The sequence below is a fragment of the Benincasa hispida genome, chromosome 8, assembly GCF_027475165.1.
Source record: "Benincasa hispida cultivar pf3 chromosome 8, pf3_genome.v1.1, whole genome shotgun sequence".
Classification (NCBI taxonomy): domain Eukaryota; kingdom Viridiplantae; phylum Streptophyta; class Magnoliopsida; order Cucurbitales; family Cucurbitaceae; genus Benincasa; species Benincasa hispida.
Genome location: NC_143485.1, coordinates 37,461,414 through 37,478,930, shown reverse-complemented (window position 1 = coordinate 37,478,930; position 17,517 = coordinate 37,461,414). Strand labels below are relative to the sequence as shown.

Genomic DNA, 17,517 nt, shown 5'->3' with positions numbered 1-17,517 from the left:
TTCTTTAATTTGTATGGGTGAGAGTGGCCTTAGTTACCGACTCAATATGCCTACCATTTTGGGGACAATACCGAGTGGGGAGCTGGAAACATAGCTACACAAGATGAAATTCACTTCTTCTTGACCTAAGGGTAAGTAGAAAGGTTGTTCCCTTTAAGTACTGATTTCAGAACTTGAATAATGAGACCTCATCCTCTCGCTGGCCCAAGAGGAACTTGGTTTATGGTAGGACCATAAACAAATTATTCATTAGAGACTCAATGATACTTAAGGAGAAAGAGGTAATTACAAGGGTAAACGATAATTTGATCAACTTGTAATTATGAACAACTTGTGAATGTTTGACTTACATAAAATGGTTAAATCAATGGACACATAAATATACTGAGTTCATAAGAGTGTAGTTATGGGTTTTTACTAGAATGCCTCATAGTTAATGAATGTTGATTAATTTAATTAAATAGTTTAATTAATCAATATTGTATCATTGGAGCTGATAATTGTAGGTCCATTACGTCCCATGCTAGCTCACAAATGGATTAAACAAGGATTTTAAAGTTGGAAAGTTTTGAAGTGTTCAAATTAATTTTTAAGGGAATTTATGTTAATTGTATATGATAATTAATATAGTGTAAATATATACATTATAGTATAAAGTTAATTGTAAATAAGATTTAAATCAAACTATATAATATTAGAGTATTAATATTTGAAAAATATTCAAATATTAATTTAATATAAATTAGATTCATATTTAAATTATAGGTTAAAATTAAAGTGATTTGGGATTCATATTAAAATTATAGGTTAAGAGAGATTATATACATTAGAATATGATTAACATGTACATTAATTTAAATATATGATATTTAATTAAATTGATTAAATTTAATATAATTAATTAAATTAAATTAAACTAATTTAAATTAAATTAATTAAATAACTAACCTACAGTTGCAGTTGAGGAGAGTGGATGGTGAGCAACTCCTCTATGTATTAAAAGGGCAAAAGAGTTTACATTTGCTGTGTGATTGAACTTTTTTTTCCCAAAGAAACTCTCACAACCTCACATGCATTCTCTTGCTCTCAAAATTACAAAGAAAAGTTTCCTGCAAAAAGATTTCCTTTTTTTTTTACTTCCAAAAGGATCCAACCATCCTTGTTCAAAGAGAATAACGGAGAAGATCTTTGGTCGTACTCAAGATTTTACGTGTTGTTTTAGAAGACCTTGAAGAATTAGATCTACAAAGATATAAATCTTCTTTCCTTTTCTAATGTAGAAAAACATGCTTATTTGTTCTTCTTGCTCGATTCTGTATTGATTCCTATAACACATTGGGGCAAAAGTGATCACATGCTTCCACATAGGAATTCAATTCCTTCAACTCACTCCTCTCTTTGGAACCTATACTTGTAAAGCCCCTATTTAGCATCATGTGTGGCCCATTCCAATCTTCTCAATCTTGTTTGTAAAAAGAGGAAGGAAATCCTAAATTTAACCCCTTATATATAGAATACGATAATAAGTTCTTTTTTGGTTTTCTTTCCTAAAAATTTATTCTCACCATTTGCTGAAAATTTAACCATAAAAAAGTGTGTGTCAAACATCACATACTACTCTAATTGTTTCGTAGATGAATTCTTTCTCAAAATAGAAATTCATCGACACCTAAGTGATATATATATTTCCTTGGCCAAAGATTTTTGGCAACAAAATATATATATATATATATATATATATTACTGTCAAAATAAGAACCTGATCAAATTAAAATTTAAACTTCATAATAAATGTCTTAATTATCACAAGGTATATAATAGGTGGGAATATTTCATATAAGTAGAGATGTCCACGGGACAGGGCAGGGCGAGGCCAGGAATACCATTGCACATCCCTGTCCCCGCTCCCTATTTCATTCTCCATCTCCGTGAAATTCCCTACGCGGATCGGGCGGGGATTCCCCATGGGAAATTTTTTCCCGTTATTTTTTTTTGTAAAATGGCAATTAATTTAAATCACTAATGTTACCAAATTTTAATTAAATAATTAACTTTGTCACTAAATTATTTATTGTGGTTAGTTTTATATGAAAATTTGAATTTAAGGATAAATTATTCAAATTTTGCCTTAAAAAAGCTAATTAATTTTTTAGTAGAAAGAAATAAATATAAATCAAATTATTCACATATATAAATTAAATTTAAACATCTTCATTATCTTTCCCAATAAATAATCAAATTTTAAATTTAAATATAATATTTATATAATGATAATAATAACATAATATTAGATAACTATACTAAATAAATATATAAAAACTAATCGGGGCAGGGAATGCAATTCCTGTCCCCGTCCCCGTTTAGCTCACGGGTAATTTTTCCCCCACTCCCCGCCTAATCGTGGAATCCCCGTGGGGCCACATCTATGTGGAAAAATTGCACATCTCTACATATAAGATAGTAGGTAAATTATAAAAGAATTGGATCACCATCGTTGTTGAACAATATCTTTTATTATAGGTTAAATTATAAGTGTCTAATAAATTCATGTTCTTTCATGAATTTTGTGTTTAGTAAGTTTTAAAACTTTAAAAAAAAAATATTTAATATATCTTTAAATCTTCAATTTTGTGCTCCAATTATTGAATTTTCAATTTTTTTGTTATCTAGTAAATTTTTGGCATATCCAACATTTTTTAAAAAATTCAATATTTAACCTAAACTTTTATTGTTCAATAAGCTTTTGGTGTGAAGAATTGCACGTGGGTTTAATGAACTACAACATATGTATAGTAGGAAAGTGATGAAACTTTAGAGAAATATTGACATTTGATTTTTTTTTTTTTTTTTTTGGTAGTTCTAGTTGCAATTACTTAGCATAATATTATCAAGTTTACAACTTATCAAGTTGAAAGTTAAAAGTTTTTTTTTTTTTTTTTTTTTGGTGAAATGATTTCTTAGAGCCAAAATGCATACATAACAAAAGGTAATTTATTAAAAGCTAGCTAAAAATAGACCGGAATGACTTTGCACATTTGGCCTATAACAAAAGTAAAAACGTGATTAATTCCAAGATTTAATCTCAGTTAATTTTAAAATAGTTTTTAAAATTAATTTAAAACGGTTTTTTGTTTTAAAACAAATCATATATTTACTTTAAATAACTCTTAGTTATTTGAAAAAGATGAACGAAAAATTGATTCTCTCTCCTCTCTGAGCATTTTTTTTATCGATTTCATCCCTTCCTCTGACGAGTGCACGCTTGAGTTGGGAGGTTGTGTTAACCTTGGAGAGCAATCGACTTATGTGATTTAGTATCGAGATCATATATCGAATTTTGCTTTTAAGACAGTGAATCTTCTACACAACACAAGAATCAATTTCTTCGACACTCTACCTCTATGCAATATTCCTCCTCCTTAATAATTAATAGTGGAGACCCAACCAAAGAACGCAAAATGCCACAAAAAAATAGTTTCCATCTTCTCCAAATCTCCAAGGAATCATAAAAAATAAACCAATCTAGTTAAGCTATGAGCAACATGATTACACTTGCTTATTATTATTAAATTACAAATTTAGTTCTTGAATCTTTAAGTTTGCGTCTATTTTATTTCTAAACATTTAAATGTGTCTAATAAGCCTATAAACTTTTAATTTTGTAAAATATCCCTAAAAATGTTTAAACTATTTATAAGATATAATTTGAATTTTATCTCTAATTAGAAACCTAACTTTTAATTTTATATCTAAGAGATTTGTAAATTTTTTTTTTAAAAAAATCAATAATTTAGAAAAATAAACTTATAATTTTAAAAGTCTATATTTTTTTTTGGGATTTTTACATCAAACATATTCCACATATTTCAAAAATGTCTTTGAATTTGAATTTTTTCAAGAAAGACTTTTAGTATTATTTTTGGACAAGTTTACCATTTTTTTAAATTATTTTTATTCTCAATTTTTATATATATTTACCTATTTTCGAAGCTTTGTTAACGATGGAGAGAGAAACTGCATTTATTATAGATAGAGAAGATGCATTTAATAAGATTTTTTTCATATTTTCAAATACATTTATTTGTTGAGATTTTTTTATCTTTATTTAATTTAATTGGAGAGAGAAAATGCATTTAATGAAATTTTATTTTCAATATTTTGTTGGTTTCACTTTTTTTTTTTTTTTTTTTTTTTTTTGCAGATTTATGATTATTTAAAATATACCTCGAAACATTTTTTTTAGGTATTTGAAAATATTCTAACCAATAATGAAATATACCACGGTATATAAATTAGAGATTAATTCAATGTTTGACATAAATCACTGTATAATTTAATATATGAAATATACTAGGATATATAAAAAATATTGGCTTAATGTTGGACATAGATCACAGTATATATCATAAATTTCATTTACAGTGTAGATACCATTTAAGTAATCAGAAATCCCAACACATAAAAATTTGTATATATCACAAAATTTAAATAAAAGAAAACTCTCAATTAAATTTTATATTCTTACAAATACCTTGAAATATTGTTAATATACATGTCAATTTACTTTGGAACATATACAAAATAAAGATTATTAGATATTACAATATACAAAATTAAGAGTATATATTGTTTAATAGAAATTCTTTATTAATTATCCCATAGTATATAAATCACATATTGACTTAATATTCAACATAAATCACAATATATATCAAATAAACAATGATATAAACCACAATATATAATTCACATATACCAAATAAAAGAATACATATTTTCTTGGGGGTTTATAACATATATATTTAGGATTTTTTTTTTTAAAAAAAAGTTCTCCTTGGTCTTGGTGCGGTAGATTTGTATAGGTAGCACGAACAAAGTCTATCTTCATCTCTCCATCTTCATATGTGGTTTATAACACATAACCTCCATCTTCCTCTCTTATTCTTCTTCAACCATGACCACCACGAATCTGTATAGGCGACTGGATCATGGTGCATGTCACGAATGAAGGAAGCAAACCACAAATGGGAAAGAGAATCAACGAGAAGACAATTGGTGGCTTACCTCGACGACCGACAATCAGTGGTGTACGAAAATCGACAATCAAATTCAACAAGCGAATGACGGTAGTGGTGGTCGGTCGAATGGTGGCGGTGAATGACGGTGACGATGGTCGGCCAAATTCGACGGGCAAACGACGACAAAGCAGGGGTGTGAAATCGTCGGAAGAAGAAAATAGATGAAGGAGGGAGCCGAGAGGGGAAAAGAGAGGATGAGGAAGAAAGAGCAAGTGGATGAGTCAATGATTTTTTTTTTTTTAAAAAGAAACATTGATGAACGTGAAGGCTTGCATAGAAGAGAGAGAATCATAATTATATATATATAGTGTATGGGCCCAAAATCTAAATTGTAAATAATCATTGACATTAGTGGAAAAACAAAATCCAATAAACTTGTTTTATAAAAAAAATGAAATGTACAAGTCATTAATATAATATAACTACTCTTTTAAGTCTTTTAGGTCGAAACCCTATTTATTATTATTATTATTATTGGCAAAGGTCTCAATGATAGAAATAGAATTGAGAATTGGAGATTGCATTTTCTGCGCTCGTATTTGTACTATTTGCGCGCCAAATAGTCAAACAAAGACTAGCTATTTCCCACGCTTTTCTTTTTCTATTGTGATTTTCCGAAAAGTATTATGAAATTTAATTAAAAATTTAAAATTTACAAAACATGCCTCTTGCAATTGGTTATTCGTAATTAATTTTAAACATAATATTTAAACTATCCTTATTTTTTTAGATGATATCAAAATTCTTATATTAAATTATTTCATTTTAGTCGAAAATAAATGTCTAATAAATAGCCACTTTCACACACACCCACGTTTTTGTTTATACAATTTAATTAAAATGTAAATTTATGCTTTCTTAGAGTTATTAATTTACAAATATGTCATTAATAAATAGTTGTAAATTTTACTAAAAAAAATTAATTATAGATAATAGCTTGATTATTATCAACAATAATAATTAAAAAGAATACCAAAAGTATTTTTTTCTACCACAGATTTTTTTCTTCATTCAATTATAATATATGTATGGAATCTCAAAAGTTTTGGGTTTTTTTTTTTTTAAAAATAATGTTATTTCAATAAATAATGACAAAAATAGTGTTGTAGAAAAAATAATGATGAAAATAGGGTTAAAGAATTGTGGATCCAATACACGATTCCAGAAAAACGTGTAGTAGTCCATGATTCCTTAAATTAATCATGGACTTGATACACAATTTTTGGAAACTGTGGATTGTATCCACGAGTTCCTTAAAAAAAAAAAAAACTTATATGTTTCATCGTTGCTTCACTCCTTTCTTCTCCCCTAAGTGAAGCCTTCGTGGGACAGGATTCTTAGATATCTCTTGTCCAAAAACACACCCCATTAAAGTAAAACTGTAGTTGAAAACTCAGACCTCATTTAGTAACAATTTTGTTTTTTTGTTTTTTAAAATTAAGTTTATGGACACTACTTTTACATCCAAATTTATTTCTTTATTATCTACTTTTCACCAATGGTTTAGAAAACCAAGCCAAATTTTAAGAACTAAAAAAAGTAGCTTACAGAAAGTTGTTTTTGTTTTTTAAATTTAGCTAAGAATTCAACCATTCTACTCAAGAAATATACAAATTATTATAAGAAATATGAATGAAATAGGCTTAATTAGAAAAAACAAAAACAAAAACAAAAACAGAAATTCAAATAGTTACCGAACCTTGATTGAATCATTTCTCCATCACATTCTCGCGATTTCTCTCCGACAAGGATGACTAAATTTGAAGTGAACTGAGCAAAACCCAAAAGAAAACCCTAATAATTTTTGCTTTTGGAAGAGGAAAAAATGGGAATGGAAACCAAATATGAAAGTGAAATAATATAAGCAGAAAGATTTTTGGAGGCAAAAGTGAGAGAAGGCAACGATTTGGAGTTTGCCACAATTTCTGCCACTATCGGCTCAATTTTTTAAATAATCACACCTTCAAATTAAAAAAAAAAAAAAAAAAACTAATCCATAAATTTTAATTTAATTTAAGTCCCATTTAGTAATCATTTGATTTTTTATTTTTATTTTTAAAAACTAAACAGATTTTATCCACATTTCTTACAATAATTTGCATATATTTTTTTTAAATATAATGGTTGATTTCTTAGCTAAACTTCGAAAACAAAAACAACTTTTTGAAAGATACTTTTTTTAATTCTCAAAATTTGGTATGAAAAGGATAACAAAATAAGAAATTTGAAAGTGCAAGTAATATCCATAACCTTAATTTTTAAAAATAAAATGGTTACCAAATGAAACCTTAATTTTCTGTTGTGGTTTCATTTAAATGGGGTGTATTTTTGGGCGAGAGATATTTGATAATGCTACCGGGTGAAGGCCTTCCATAGGGTAGAAGTTATTTTTTTCTAATGGAAGTCGTAGACGACTTCCACATTTGTGGAACTCATGGACCCTGTCCACAATTTTCAATGCTTAAAATCGTAGAACTGGTACATAATTTTGGCCTAATCGTGTATTGTGTCTATGATTCATTAACTCTATTTTGTCATTATTTTTTTCGGATTAAACTTTTGAAATAAAAGTGAACATAATTTAATACTAATTAATATGTATTGTTGTTTAAAGTCAGATATGATTTCCTACCCATAATTATGGTAAAAAAATAATAAAAGAAAAAACGCAATTTTTCTTTTAACCAAAGTGGATTGAGAAGAATTTTTCAAAGCAACAAATGGTTCTTCAAGCGTGCATTAAACGTTTATGTCATACTACACAATGAACAATGTTGAAGTCTCTTAACTTCTTGAAAATAAAAAAGTCTCTTAATTAAATGCAAACCTAAAACGTTTATTTTACATATGGGAACACACTCACTACAGACACAGAGCTGTTTTCAACGAAAGCTCTGTTCAACGAGCTTAGCAAATTCTTCAAAATCTATACGCCCATCTCCATTACTGTCAAACCCACTTATCATTCTCCTGCATTGATCAACTTCTAAAGCCACTGCAAATCCCATGCCACACAACACCTTCTTCAAATCCTCTACATCAATAAACCCATCACCATTATCATCAAACAAATCAAAAGCTTCCTTAACTTCTCCCAAACTCAGTTCTTCCTCAAATAGCCCCACAATCTCAGCATTCAACTCAAGATTATTACTTTCCGCGTTGTTATGCTCATGATCAAGTGTCTCCATCATAGTTTTCACATCTTCAATCGTTAGTTTCACTTCCTTTGTGTCATTAACGGGCATGACCACAATGTCTGTATAGCAATGCCCCTCATGAGCATTTCGTCGAACACTTGGTGTGCATGTCGCATCGGCCGCCTCGAGGCGTTTGATAATGTTGCGGTGGGCAGCCCATGAATTGCAGAGATAAAAAAGGAATGCGGCACAGAGTATGAAAACGTACAGTAAACCTGGAAAGAAACGTTCAAGTACAAAATTGAGAAAAATCAGAAACAAAATCTGGAAAACTGAAATGGGGCTAGCATAATCAAGCTCATCAATGGGTGCCATTTTCGAAAGAGTGAAAGAACAAGTAGCATATATATCTAATTGAGCAGTAAGCAACAGACAAGAGAAGAATTCCCATGCGATAGCGATTTATATGGAGTTAAGAAATGAAGACTTTGAGAATATTTGTATTGGGGTCAAGCCTTACAGTGATTAAACTTCTGAAGTCATTGATTTGGTTTGCGTGTTTCAGAATCGACAGTGAAACATTCGAGGAAATTAGAACATTAAAATCCAGAAATGGAGGAGTGAAAGCAATGACTTTATTTTGTCTTTCTTTATGAGCTTTTTCAAGAAAGGAAAGAAGTTTAATTTTATGTTCTGAGAAGTTTCGGAATCATCTTCTTGAGTTTTCTCTTGGACTTCGTCTCTGACGCGGCTAAGGGTTTCAATGGATCTTGCAATGAAATATTTTTAGGTTAAATTGTTAAAACAGCGTCTTCCAAGTCAATTTATGTCTTTTTTTCCCCTCTCCTTTTCTTTCGTCACTTTTATGGAAAATTTGTATGGATGATCTATTTTTTAGGTCCAAAATATGGAATGATCAATTTTTTAAAAATAATATCAATTTACCATCTGCTAACATCATCGTCATACCAAATTACGTAAATTGCCTTCATAAGTGCCTCACATTATAAGTCTCGCTCTCGTCTGGTTAAACTATAGGTAGAGTGTCATACATCCCTCCCACTACATCGAGGTACCCTCGCAAATAACTTTTGTTACAGTGTCAACTTTAACAAATAACTCTTTATTGATATATATTGGCTTTTATGGAAACTAAACAATACATAGTGATCTCGTATATTTTTCCAGAAAATTTAGTATTTGTCAATACAAACACTTAATTTCCTTCTACTTAGAAGAATATACTACTTTTGGATTGCTTACAGATAGGCAGGTCCTTTTGAATATATTCCAACACTTAAGGGTTCGACACTAACACATGTGTCGATCTTTCTGTATGTCTGAATTATGTAAACATCTTTTTACATATCATAAATAACTTTTATGAGTTCTCCATATCTTATATGGAGTTTCAGAAAATACCTTAAAATTGGAATGATGTTCAAAACAATTAAGGCAACTAGGTGTAGAGAGTTTTTACTGGATTTCATGTTCTATCAAAATAGACCTAGAAATCTCAAATTCTCTTTACTCTTTACTTTGATCCAATCGAAGTATTTTAGATTTATTTTACCTAACAAGTTTTAGACAACTTGAACCTTTCCAGTGTTCTAAACTTATTACTTAGATTAAATAACTCTCTGCCTCATTCATTTGTAGCCGATAAAAATCTAAATATTTGCAAAATGACTTTTAACTTGGTTGGTTCTAATAGAAGTTGCTTTACAGTAGAACAAATGTAATTTTTGCTAATGAACATTTTATTTATAACAAAAGGTTTATACAATTTGTTCCTTACAAAAGATAAAATAACTTTCATTACAATAACAAAAGTAAACAAGTTTATCTTTCAATAGCAACTACATCTCCCACTGGCTATTCTGAGAAATTCTCCCCTATTCAAAACTTAGAGTTTACAAGGAACTAGTTTCCTTTTCTTGCTTTCTCTACTCTTTTCTTCGCAAGGTATTGTGGACAGTTTCTCTTCCAGTGCACTTCTTCACCACAGTGGAAACATTTTCCTTTATCTATAGCTTTTTCCTTGCTCTTTCAACGAATAGGTTTGTTCTTTCCTTTCCCTTTATTATTCTTTACCGAAATACTCTTATTCTTTGAAGAAGAAGTAATATCAGGTTTTTTGGAGGACGTTCCTCTTTTCTCTGTAGTGGTAACATTTACCTCTGGTTCTAGTCCTTTTGCTTTCATCATGGTTTGGTAAGCTTGTAGCTCAATGAGAAGTGTTGTCAGGTTATATTCTATTCTATTTTATTCATTAGTGTATTTGTATAAAACTGCAAGAAACTCTTCAAAAGAGATTCAAGAATAAAACCAACTTGACTCTTCTCATCAACGACAACACTATTTACTTCTACCACGTTGAAATGGACCATTATATCCAGGACATGTTCTCTAACAGAGGCCCATTCTTTCATACGGCAGTTATAAACATATTTGATTGCATCATGCCTTAAGGAGAACGATGACTGTCCAAACATCCTACGCGGAGATTCCATAATCTCCCTGGCGGTACTCATGCTCTCATGTTTCTTAGCCATTACATTAGATATGCTGGCTAGAATGTAGGCTCGAGCTTTCTCGTTTTCCTTAATCCACCTGTCGTAGGCATCCCGAGCATTTTGGTTTGCATTTAAGCTAGGAACGGGTAGACACTCTTCTGTTAAAACAAACCTTAGGTCATCTATCACCAATATTATATTTAAGTTTGATTTCCACGTAGCATAGTTATCCCCAGTAAGTTTATCAGAAGCTAATAGTTGTACTAAAGAACTCGTCATTTTGAAAATATAAACCTCGTGTCCCTCACGGGTGGTGACATGGGGGCGAAAAAAGGAAAGAGAGGGATGAGGTTTCTCTCGCTTTTGGCAAAATTTACTCAGTGAATTGTTTTTAAATCCAATCATGTTTTAGCAAAGTAATAATGTACCAAAAATTCATTATTTTTGCAATGATACTATAGTGAGTCAGACTAAGTGCTACCGAGGGACAGTTAATTACTCCTTCAATAAAGCAAGACATTCTTGACTAAATATTGTCTCCAGAATAACTCTTATTCTTATAGCCATTTAGCTACTGTTTTTAGTCAGAACTTATTACCAATTTAGTAATTCCGTAAGTGTAACCTTCTATTTTAAAACCTCAAAGGTTGGCCCCAATGATGCTACCGAACTAGAAAGTTAAGGTTGGAAAACGACCTAAGAAATCCTATCTATTTTTAGAGTTTGAGTTATTCTAAGTCCCATGTTACAACCCTCCGAGGGGATAGTCGTTGTTAAACGACTAGCAAGAACCACATAAAGCTAACCAACAGGTGCAATATAAGAATATCACAGCCTAAACCAATGGAAGAGACTGCAGGACACGTTGACACATATCCTTCACCCGCTTACTATGAACAACTTTCCCCATTCATCCTAATCTTGATCCCATGCAAACACTTTCCGAATGGAGCAGTCGAGGTTCATAATCGACTCGAAGCATTGCACGAATCTCACGGTGTGAACTTTCTAGGGACGTGAGAGTTGAAATCAATATATCATATATGTTGATTTTACATTGAACTACTTCTCTTCATTCACCTTGATATTGATTTATACAAACACTTTTCGAATGGAGCAGTCGAGGTATAATCGACACGAAGTGTTGCATGAACCTCACGGTGTGAACCTCTTAGGACATGAGAATTAAAATCAAAACATCACATTTAATTTTATGGTGAACAACCTCCCATATTTACCAAAATCTTGATTCATGTAAACACTTTCCGAATGGAGGTCACTCTTAGGGTGACACGAAACAAAATATGAATCTCGATCGTGAACTCTTAGAGACACGAGAGCTAAAAATAACATATCGTATATGTTATTAATCTCTCACTAAAGTGTTCTAACATATAATATACATTATTTTTATTCTCATTGAAGTGTTCTAATGGCATATAATATATGTTATTAAACTCCCACTGAAGTTTTCTAATGTTTATCTGGGTATACTTTTTCTCAGGCTTGTTCTGGCTAATTAAACAACCTAAGTCTAGGATTTTATCCAAGTATAACGTTTATATTTGGATTTAACCTATGATGTCTAGGTGATAAACAAGTGTTATAACCTCACATCGCTCACGTATTACTCATAAAACCGGTTAACAACACTTAATGTTTCGACCATAATCCCCAGATAGGAGGTGCTACGTAAACCATCAACTTAAATACCCCCAGTCTTAAATAGGATTATATACCCATTGAGTTTGTAACCCTAGTTTTATAAGATAACGACATATTTTAACTTATAAAGAAGTGGTTAACCTACGTGAGCATGCAACTTATCTTTGTTATGGATTTTAAATGTCTAACCCAATTTTATAAAAACTTACAAAATTTTAGACATGCTAAGCATCCATATCATATATCAAAGGCATTCAACATTTAATATAACACAAACATTTAAAACCCTAAATATGCATACTATATATTATAACACTTTATAACATACTTTCAATGCATGTAACATGCTTCCTATGGTGAGATTTTAAATCTACATGGCATACTTTATGCACATACAAGATTTATTTAATTTTAACATACATCACATGCAGAAATAATTAACCATAGACTAATATGGTTTTAGTTTTGGAATTTTCAAGAAAAACAAGGCCTAACTATTACAAAATTCAGCAAAAATTGGCTCCCAAACACTTCTGGACTACTTGATCTGCCCTGAACCGGACCCAAACCGCTCGTACTGGAACTCCAAACCTTTAAAAGTGGCTAAACTTGGCTGAATTAAGTCGAACCGTGTTGGGGATGATGCCCTAAAGTCTCGTGTCCTGTAGTTTGTAACACATTTTATACGAACACCTGTGATGTATAATATATGATATTTACTTAACTTCTTGACTTTGCACATTGGATGTTTTATTTGGTTTATCACAAACGAATAAACTAAAATCCCTGGTTGTCATTATGTAACTTAATCATGTATATGGTGATGTACAAGTGGATCATGTCTTAAGTGATAACTAAAATGGTCTGTAGTATATGGATATAGGAGGGAAACCTTATCTTAGTAACGCTACGGATGCGGCCCGCTTTATGGATGTTGGATTTTATATCCTAAAACTCGTAGTTTGTAAATTAATAAACATATTCTGTTTTGTTTTTCGATAAAGTTGTTATTGAAATTGTAATATTGAATCCAATAAACTAAGGTCCTGAGGCTATTTAATGTAGTTTGAACTTTATGTAGTGACATAAATGTGGATCAAATTCAAATATATAGCCAAAATGATCTATAGTATATGAATAAGGTTAGGCGCCTTGTTCGGGGGACACCATGGATGCGACCCACTTTGTAATTAGTACAAACGATGTGATCCTGAATCGTTCATATAGAGATATGTGAGTGTGGATGCAATGAATTTGTATAAGACTGAACCATAAAATAGTTACTTTTTACGTTCTAAATGTCGTTTTATGTATAAAACTGACTATTTCGTTAATTGATGACCTAGGTAACTTAATCTTAATCCTGAGCTAACTATGAACTCCTATTCACTCGGAATTATCCTTAGATCTGCACAGGTGAAGGAAGCTCATCATCGCTGGCTCAATAAGCCTCCCATTTCAGGGGTAAGATTGAGTGGATAGCTGGGAACATAGAGTGCAAGACGGAATTCACTCCTACCCAACATAGGGTACTAAATCCAGGTCTTGAATAAAGGGCCCCACCCTTTCCTTGGCCCGAAAGGGATTCAGTTTATAGGTTGGACCTTAAACTAATTGTTCATTAGAGGATCAGTGGAACTTAAAGAACAAGATGTAGTTTTAGGGGTAAAACGGTTTTTATGACCCAACTGAGATTACGAACAACCTGTGAAGGATTAGCTTACTAATCATGGTTATATCAAATGGACACAAATATATCTATAGTGAGGGGAATGCAACTACGAGACTATAGTGGAATGACCCGTTAGTTAATGAATATTGATTAGCTCCGTCTAAAGAGTTTAGCCAGCTAATCTCGGATCGTTGGAGCCCATGATCTATAGGTTCATTAGGTTCCCCTACTAGCTCATATGGAATAAACTTAGAACAGTATGATAAAATAATTCGAATTATTCGAATTAGGTGAAGAGAGAGAGATACCGACAAGTATATGTGATATAGTGGTCAGATTTTTCAGTTTAGAGATACAACTTTAATATTTAAATGTGATTTAAATATCAAGAATATGATTATGTTCATATTCGGAAGCTCGAAAATAATGGAAATGGTCAAAGATGTAAAAAGTGAAAGAGTTGACTTTTGACTTTGAAAAGTCAGATTTTGACCGACCTTATCTTCAAATGTGATTTGAATTTCGAGAAAATGAATGCGGATTCATGCTCGGGAGGTCATAATTAGTCAACATGGAAAAAATCATAAAAAGTCAAAATGTTGACTTCTTGGTCAAAGTTTAACTTTGACCAAATGACTATTTTGCCCTTGACTAAAGTTAGTGGGAAAATCCAAACTTTTGTTGGATAATTCAACTAACAAAATAGTGGGCTAGGTGTTGGCTTATAGTGGAGACATTAAGCCCACTAAAATAGTGGATTATAGGTGTTGGATTTTTATGGATTTGGATCAAGCAAATGTTGCATGGTTTTTTCTATAAAATGAGCTTTTGAATTTGGATAAAAGAGTTCTGCCAATTTTGCAAAATTGTTTTCTAAAATTGGGCTAAAAAAAAGGAAAACCCAAACCTAATTTTTTTTTCCCATCTCTTTCTCTATCTCGTTTTCTTCATCCACTGGGTCCCACAACCCGGTTCTAAGTCCAGAGGATAGTAGGTCAACTCTAGTGGTGGTCCGTTCATGTTCGGATTGAGATTCAGCGAGGAAGAGCGATTTTTGGGAGCTACAAAGGTAATTTTGATTACTGTTTTTCCTTCAATTGCATGCATCTTTTCCTTTAAATTAAAAGCAATTAGAGTGTAATTAGGTCCTTATTCCGCTGCGTATGTCTCGAGTTCCATCAATGGAATGGTTACAAGTGTTGTGACTTGCCACAAATGGTCTGATCCTGATCATTCGTGTGGGGACATGAAAGTGGGGGCGTCCTATACAAAGAGTTTGTATTAGACCTGACCACGAAATGTTAACGTCTCGTTATATAACGTCGTTCATGACAGAGACTTCACTTCACTGGGATGACCATAGGTAACATGACCTCAATCCTGAGTGAGTAGAGAACTTTTGCCATTGAGGGAGGTTCTTTGATTTGCATGGGTGCGAGTGGCCAGGCCGCCAACTCAAACCTACCACTTTGGGGATTCGTCTGATTTGGGAGCTAGGAACTCAGCTACACAAGATGGAATTCACTCCTTCCCCGAAGCAGGGGTAAGTAAATAGATTGCTCCCTTAAGGGCTGATCCCGGGGCTTGAATGATGTGGCACCATACACCTTCGCATGGCTTGAGAGGTGTTCACACATAGTAGGATTATGTTATCTCGTTCATTAGAGGGATCAGTGGTACTTAAGGAGTAAGATGTAACTACAGGGGAAAAACTATCAATTCGCCCAACTGTACTTACGAGCATCTTTGAAAGGTTATTGTACTGATGATTGGTTATATCCGATGGACACAGAAACTGTGGTAAGGAGAGTTCAGTTGTCAGTCTTTAGTGTAATGCCTGGTAGTTAATGGATGGTGGATCTCGTGGCTAAAAAGTTTAGTCAGCTATTCACGTACTGTATGAGCTTTGAGCCATAGGTCTATAAGATCCCTTTGGTAGCTTGGATTCAAGTTGAGAATCAGTTTTTGGGTCAGTTTGAAATGTTCAAATTGACCAGAGGGAGTTTGATTATATATGATATGATTGACCTAGTTAATTATATATGATATGATTGACTTTATGTATGAGATACATTAATTAGAGAAAATTCGATATAAATATGATTTATATCTAGTGGAGGAAAAAACACTATGGTTAATATATGATATGAAACTATAGGTTATGAATATAATATGATTATATTTATTATTTTTTAATTGGGAAATTATGGGATAATTGACCACTGTTTTCTCCATAACTGTGCGTTAGTGGGAAGTTCCGTTCAGTTTTCATAACTGAAGAATAAAATGAAAATTGTTTTCATTTTGCAAAGATATCGAAAGAACACGGTTAATAGCTCACGGTGTGTTTTGCTTTCTATCGCTTAGTAAATTAGAGCCTATACGATAACCTGCTTTTACTAAACAATCACTTACACACGCGCACTGTTTACTAAACGATCGCTTACCTTTTTCTAAATGATCACTTAACGCCTGAGCTTTACTAAACAATCCTACAGACAATCGCTTACTTTTTCCTACACGATCGTGTACTTCGCCTAAACAATCAAGCACTTTGTCTATATGATAGACTTACCTTTATCCTACTTGCTTGATCGTAGTATACGATCTCTTTTCCTCCTCCCCTCTACCAAATCCAAACAGAGCCCACTCTTTAGATTCTCACTCCGAGAATACTAAAGATTCCAAGTGGTGGTGTCGTACCCATTCTTCATCTGTTTATGTGAATCCATTCGTGGTAGATGACCAGAGTGGTGTTGAACGATACCTTTCTGTTCCAGCGAGAGCGAGAGCGTTCTTTCGTGGAGAGAGCGAGATTGGCCGAGAAAAGAGTCTTTAACTGGAACGTTTCTGTTCTTTGTGTTGTTTTATCTTTAAGCATGCCGGTAATTTAGTAGTTTGATGCATATCTATATGTGTGACTGTAAATGTGGTAATTTTATCACAATGCTTTTGGAAAGATCCGCTTCCACTCAAAGGTACTCTTGTATAAGAGTTCCTTCAAATTGGACCTCTTTGACCCGAACCGGCCGGACTGGTTCTACTGAACTGCCGATTTGGGCTCACGCATGCATGCTGAGCTGGGGTGAGCAGCGTTGTAATGCTCTCACCCCAGCGTTGCGATGTTGCGGGCATTCATCAAATTCTGAGCAACAACATGAGCAACATTGCAATGCTCAAGGGCAACGTTGGAACGTTGTCTGGACAGAAGCTCGACTAGAATTTGCAGTAGCTCGACCTTCTTCATTTCTTTTTTCAATTACATCCTAATTTCCACTCTAATGACTCCAATCAAATTACAGAACTTAAACACACATTAAGGCCCATCAATCAAGAGCCAATTACAAGAATTACAACATAATTGAAGTGAATTTAATGCCAAAACTCAGAAAAATCATATCAGTTCACCATTTTCACATGTCTTATGAAAAACACCCACCAAGCCA

General features: G+C 32.3%; 2 protein-coding genes across 2 annotated transcripts; both read right to left on the bottom strand.

The window, feature by feature from the left end:
• Positions 1-7,782: 7,782 nt before the first annotated feature.
• Positions 7,783-8,724, bottom strand: LOC120083355 (uncharacterized). The gene has a single exon (XM_039039083.2). It carries the CDS (start codon positions 8,591-8,593, stop codon positions 7,961-7,963), a length of 633 nt encoding a protein of 210 aa, XP_038895011.1. The 5' UTR covers positions 8,594-8,724; the 3' UTR covers positions 7,783-7,960.
• A 1,749-nt stretch (positions 8,725-10,473) lies between these two features.
• On the bottom strand, positions 10,474-11,013 carry LOC150034556 (uncharacterized). Its single transcript, XM_090316780.1, has one exon. It carries the CDS (start codon positions 11,011-11,013, stop codon positions 10,474-10,476), a length of 540 nt encoding a protein of 179 aa, XP_090172906.1.
• Between the last annotated feature and the right edge of the window lie 6,504 nt (positions 11,014-17,517).

What these genes read in the sequence shown, in the direction of transcription:
- LOC120083355 (XM_039039083.2), bottom strand. Translation starts at nt 8,593, where the DNA reads ATGGCACCCATTGATGAGCTTGATTATGCTAGCCCCATTTCAGTTTTC.
- LOC150034556 (XM_090316780.1), bottom strand. Translation starts at nt 11,013, where the DNA reads ATGACGAGTTCTTTAGTACAACTATTAGCTTCTGATAAACTTACTGGG.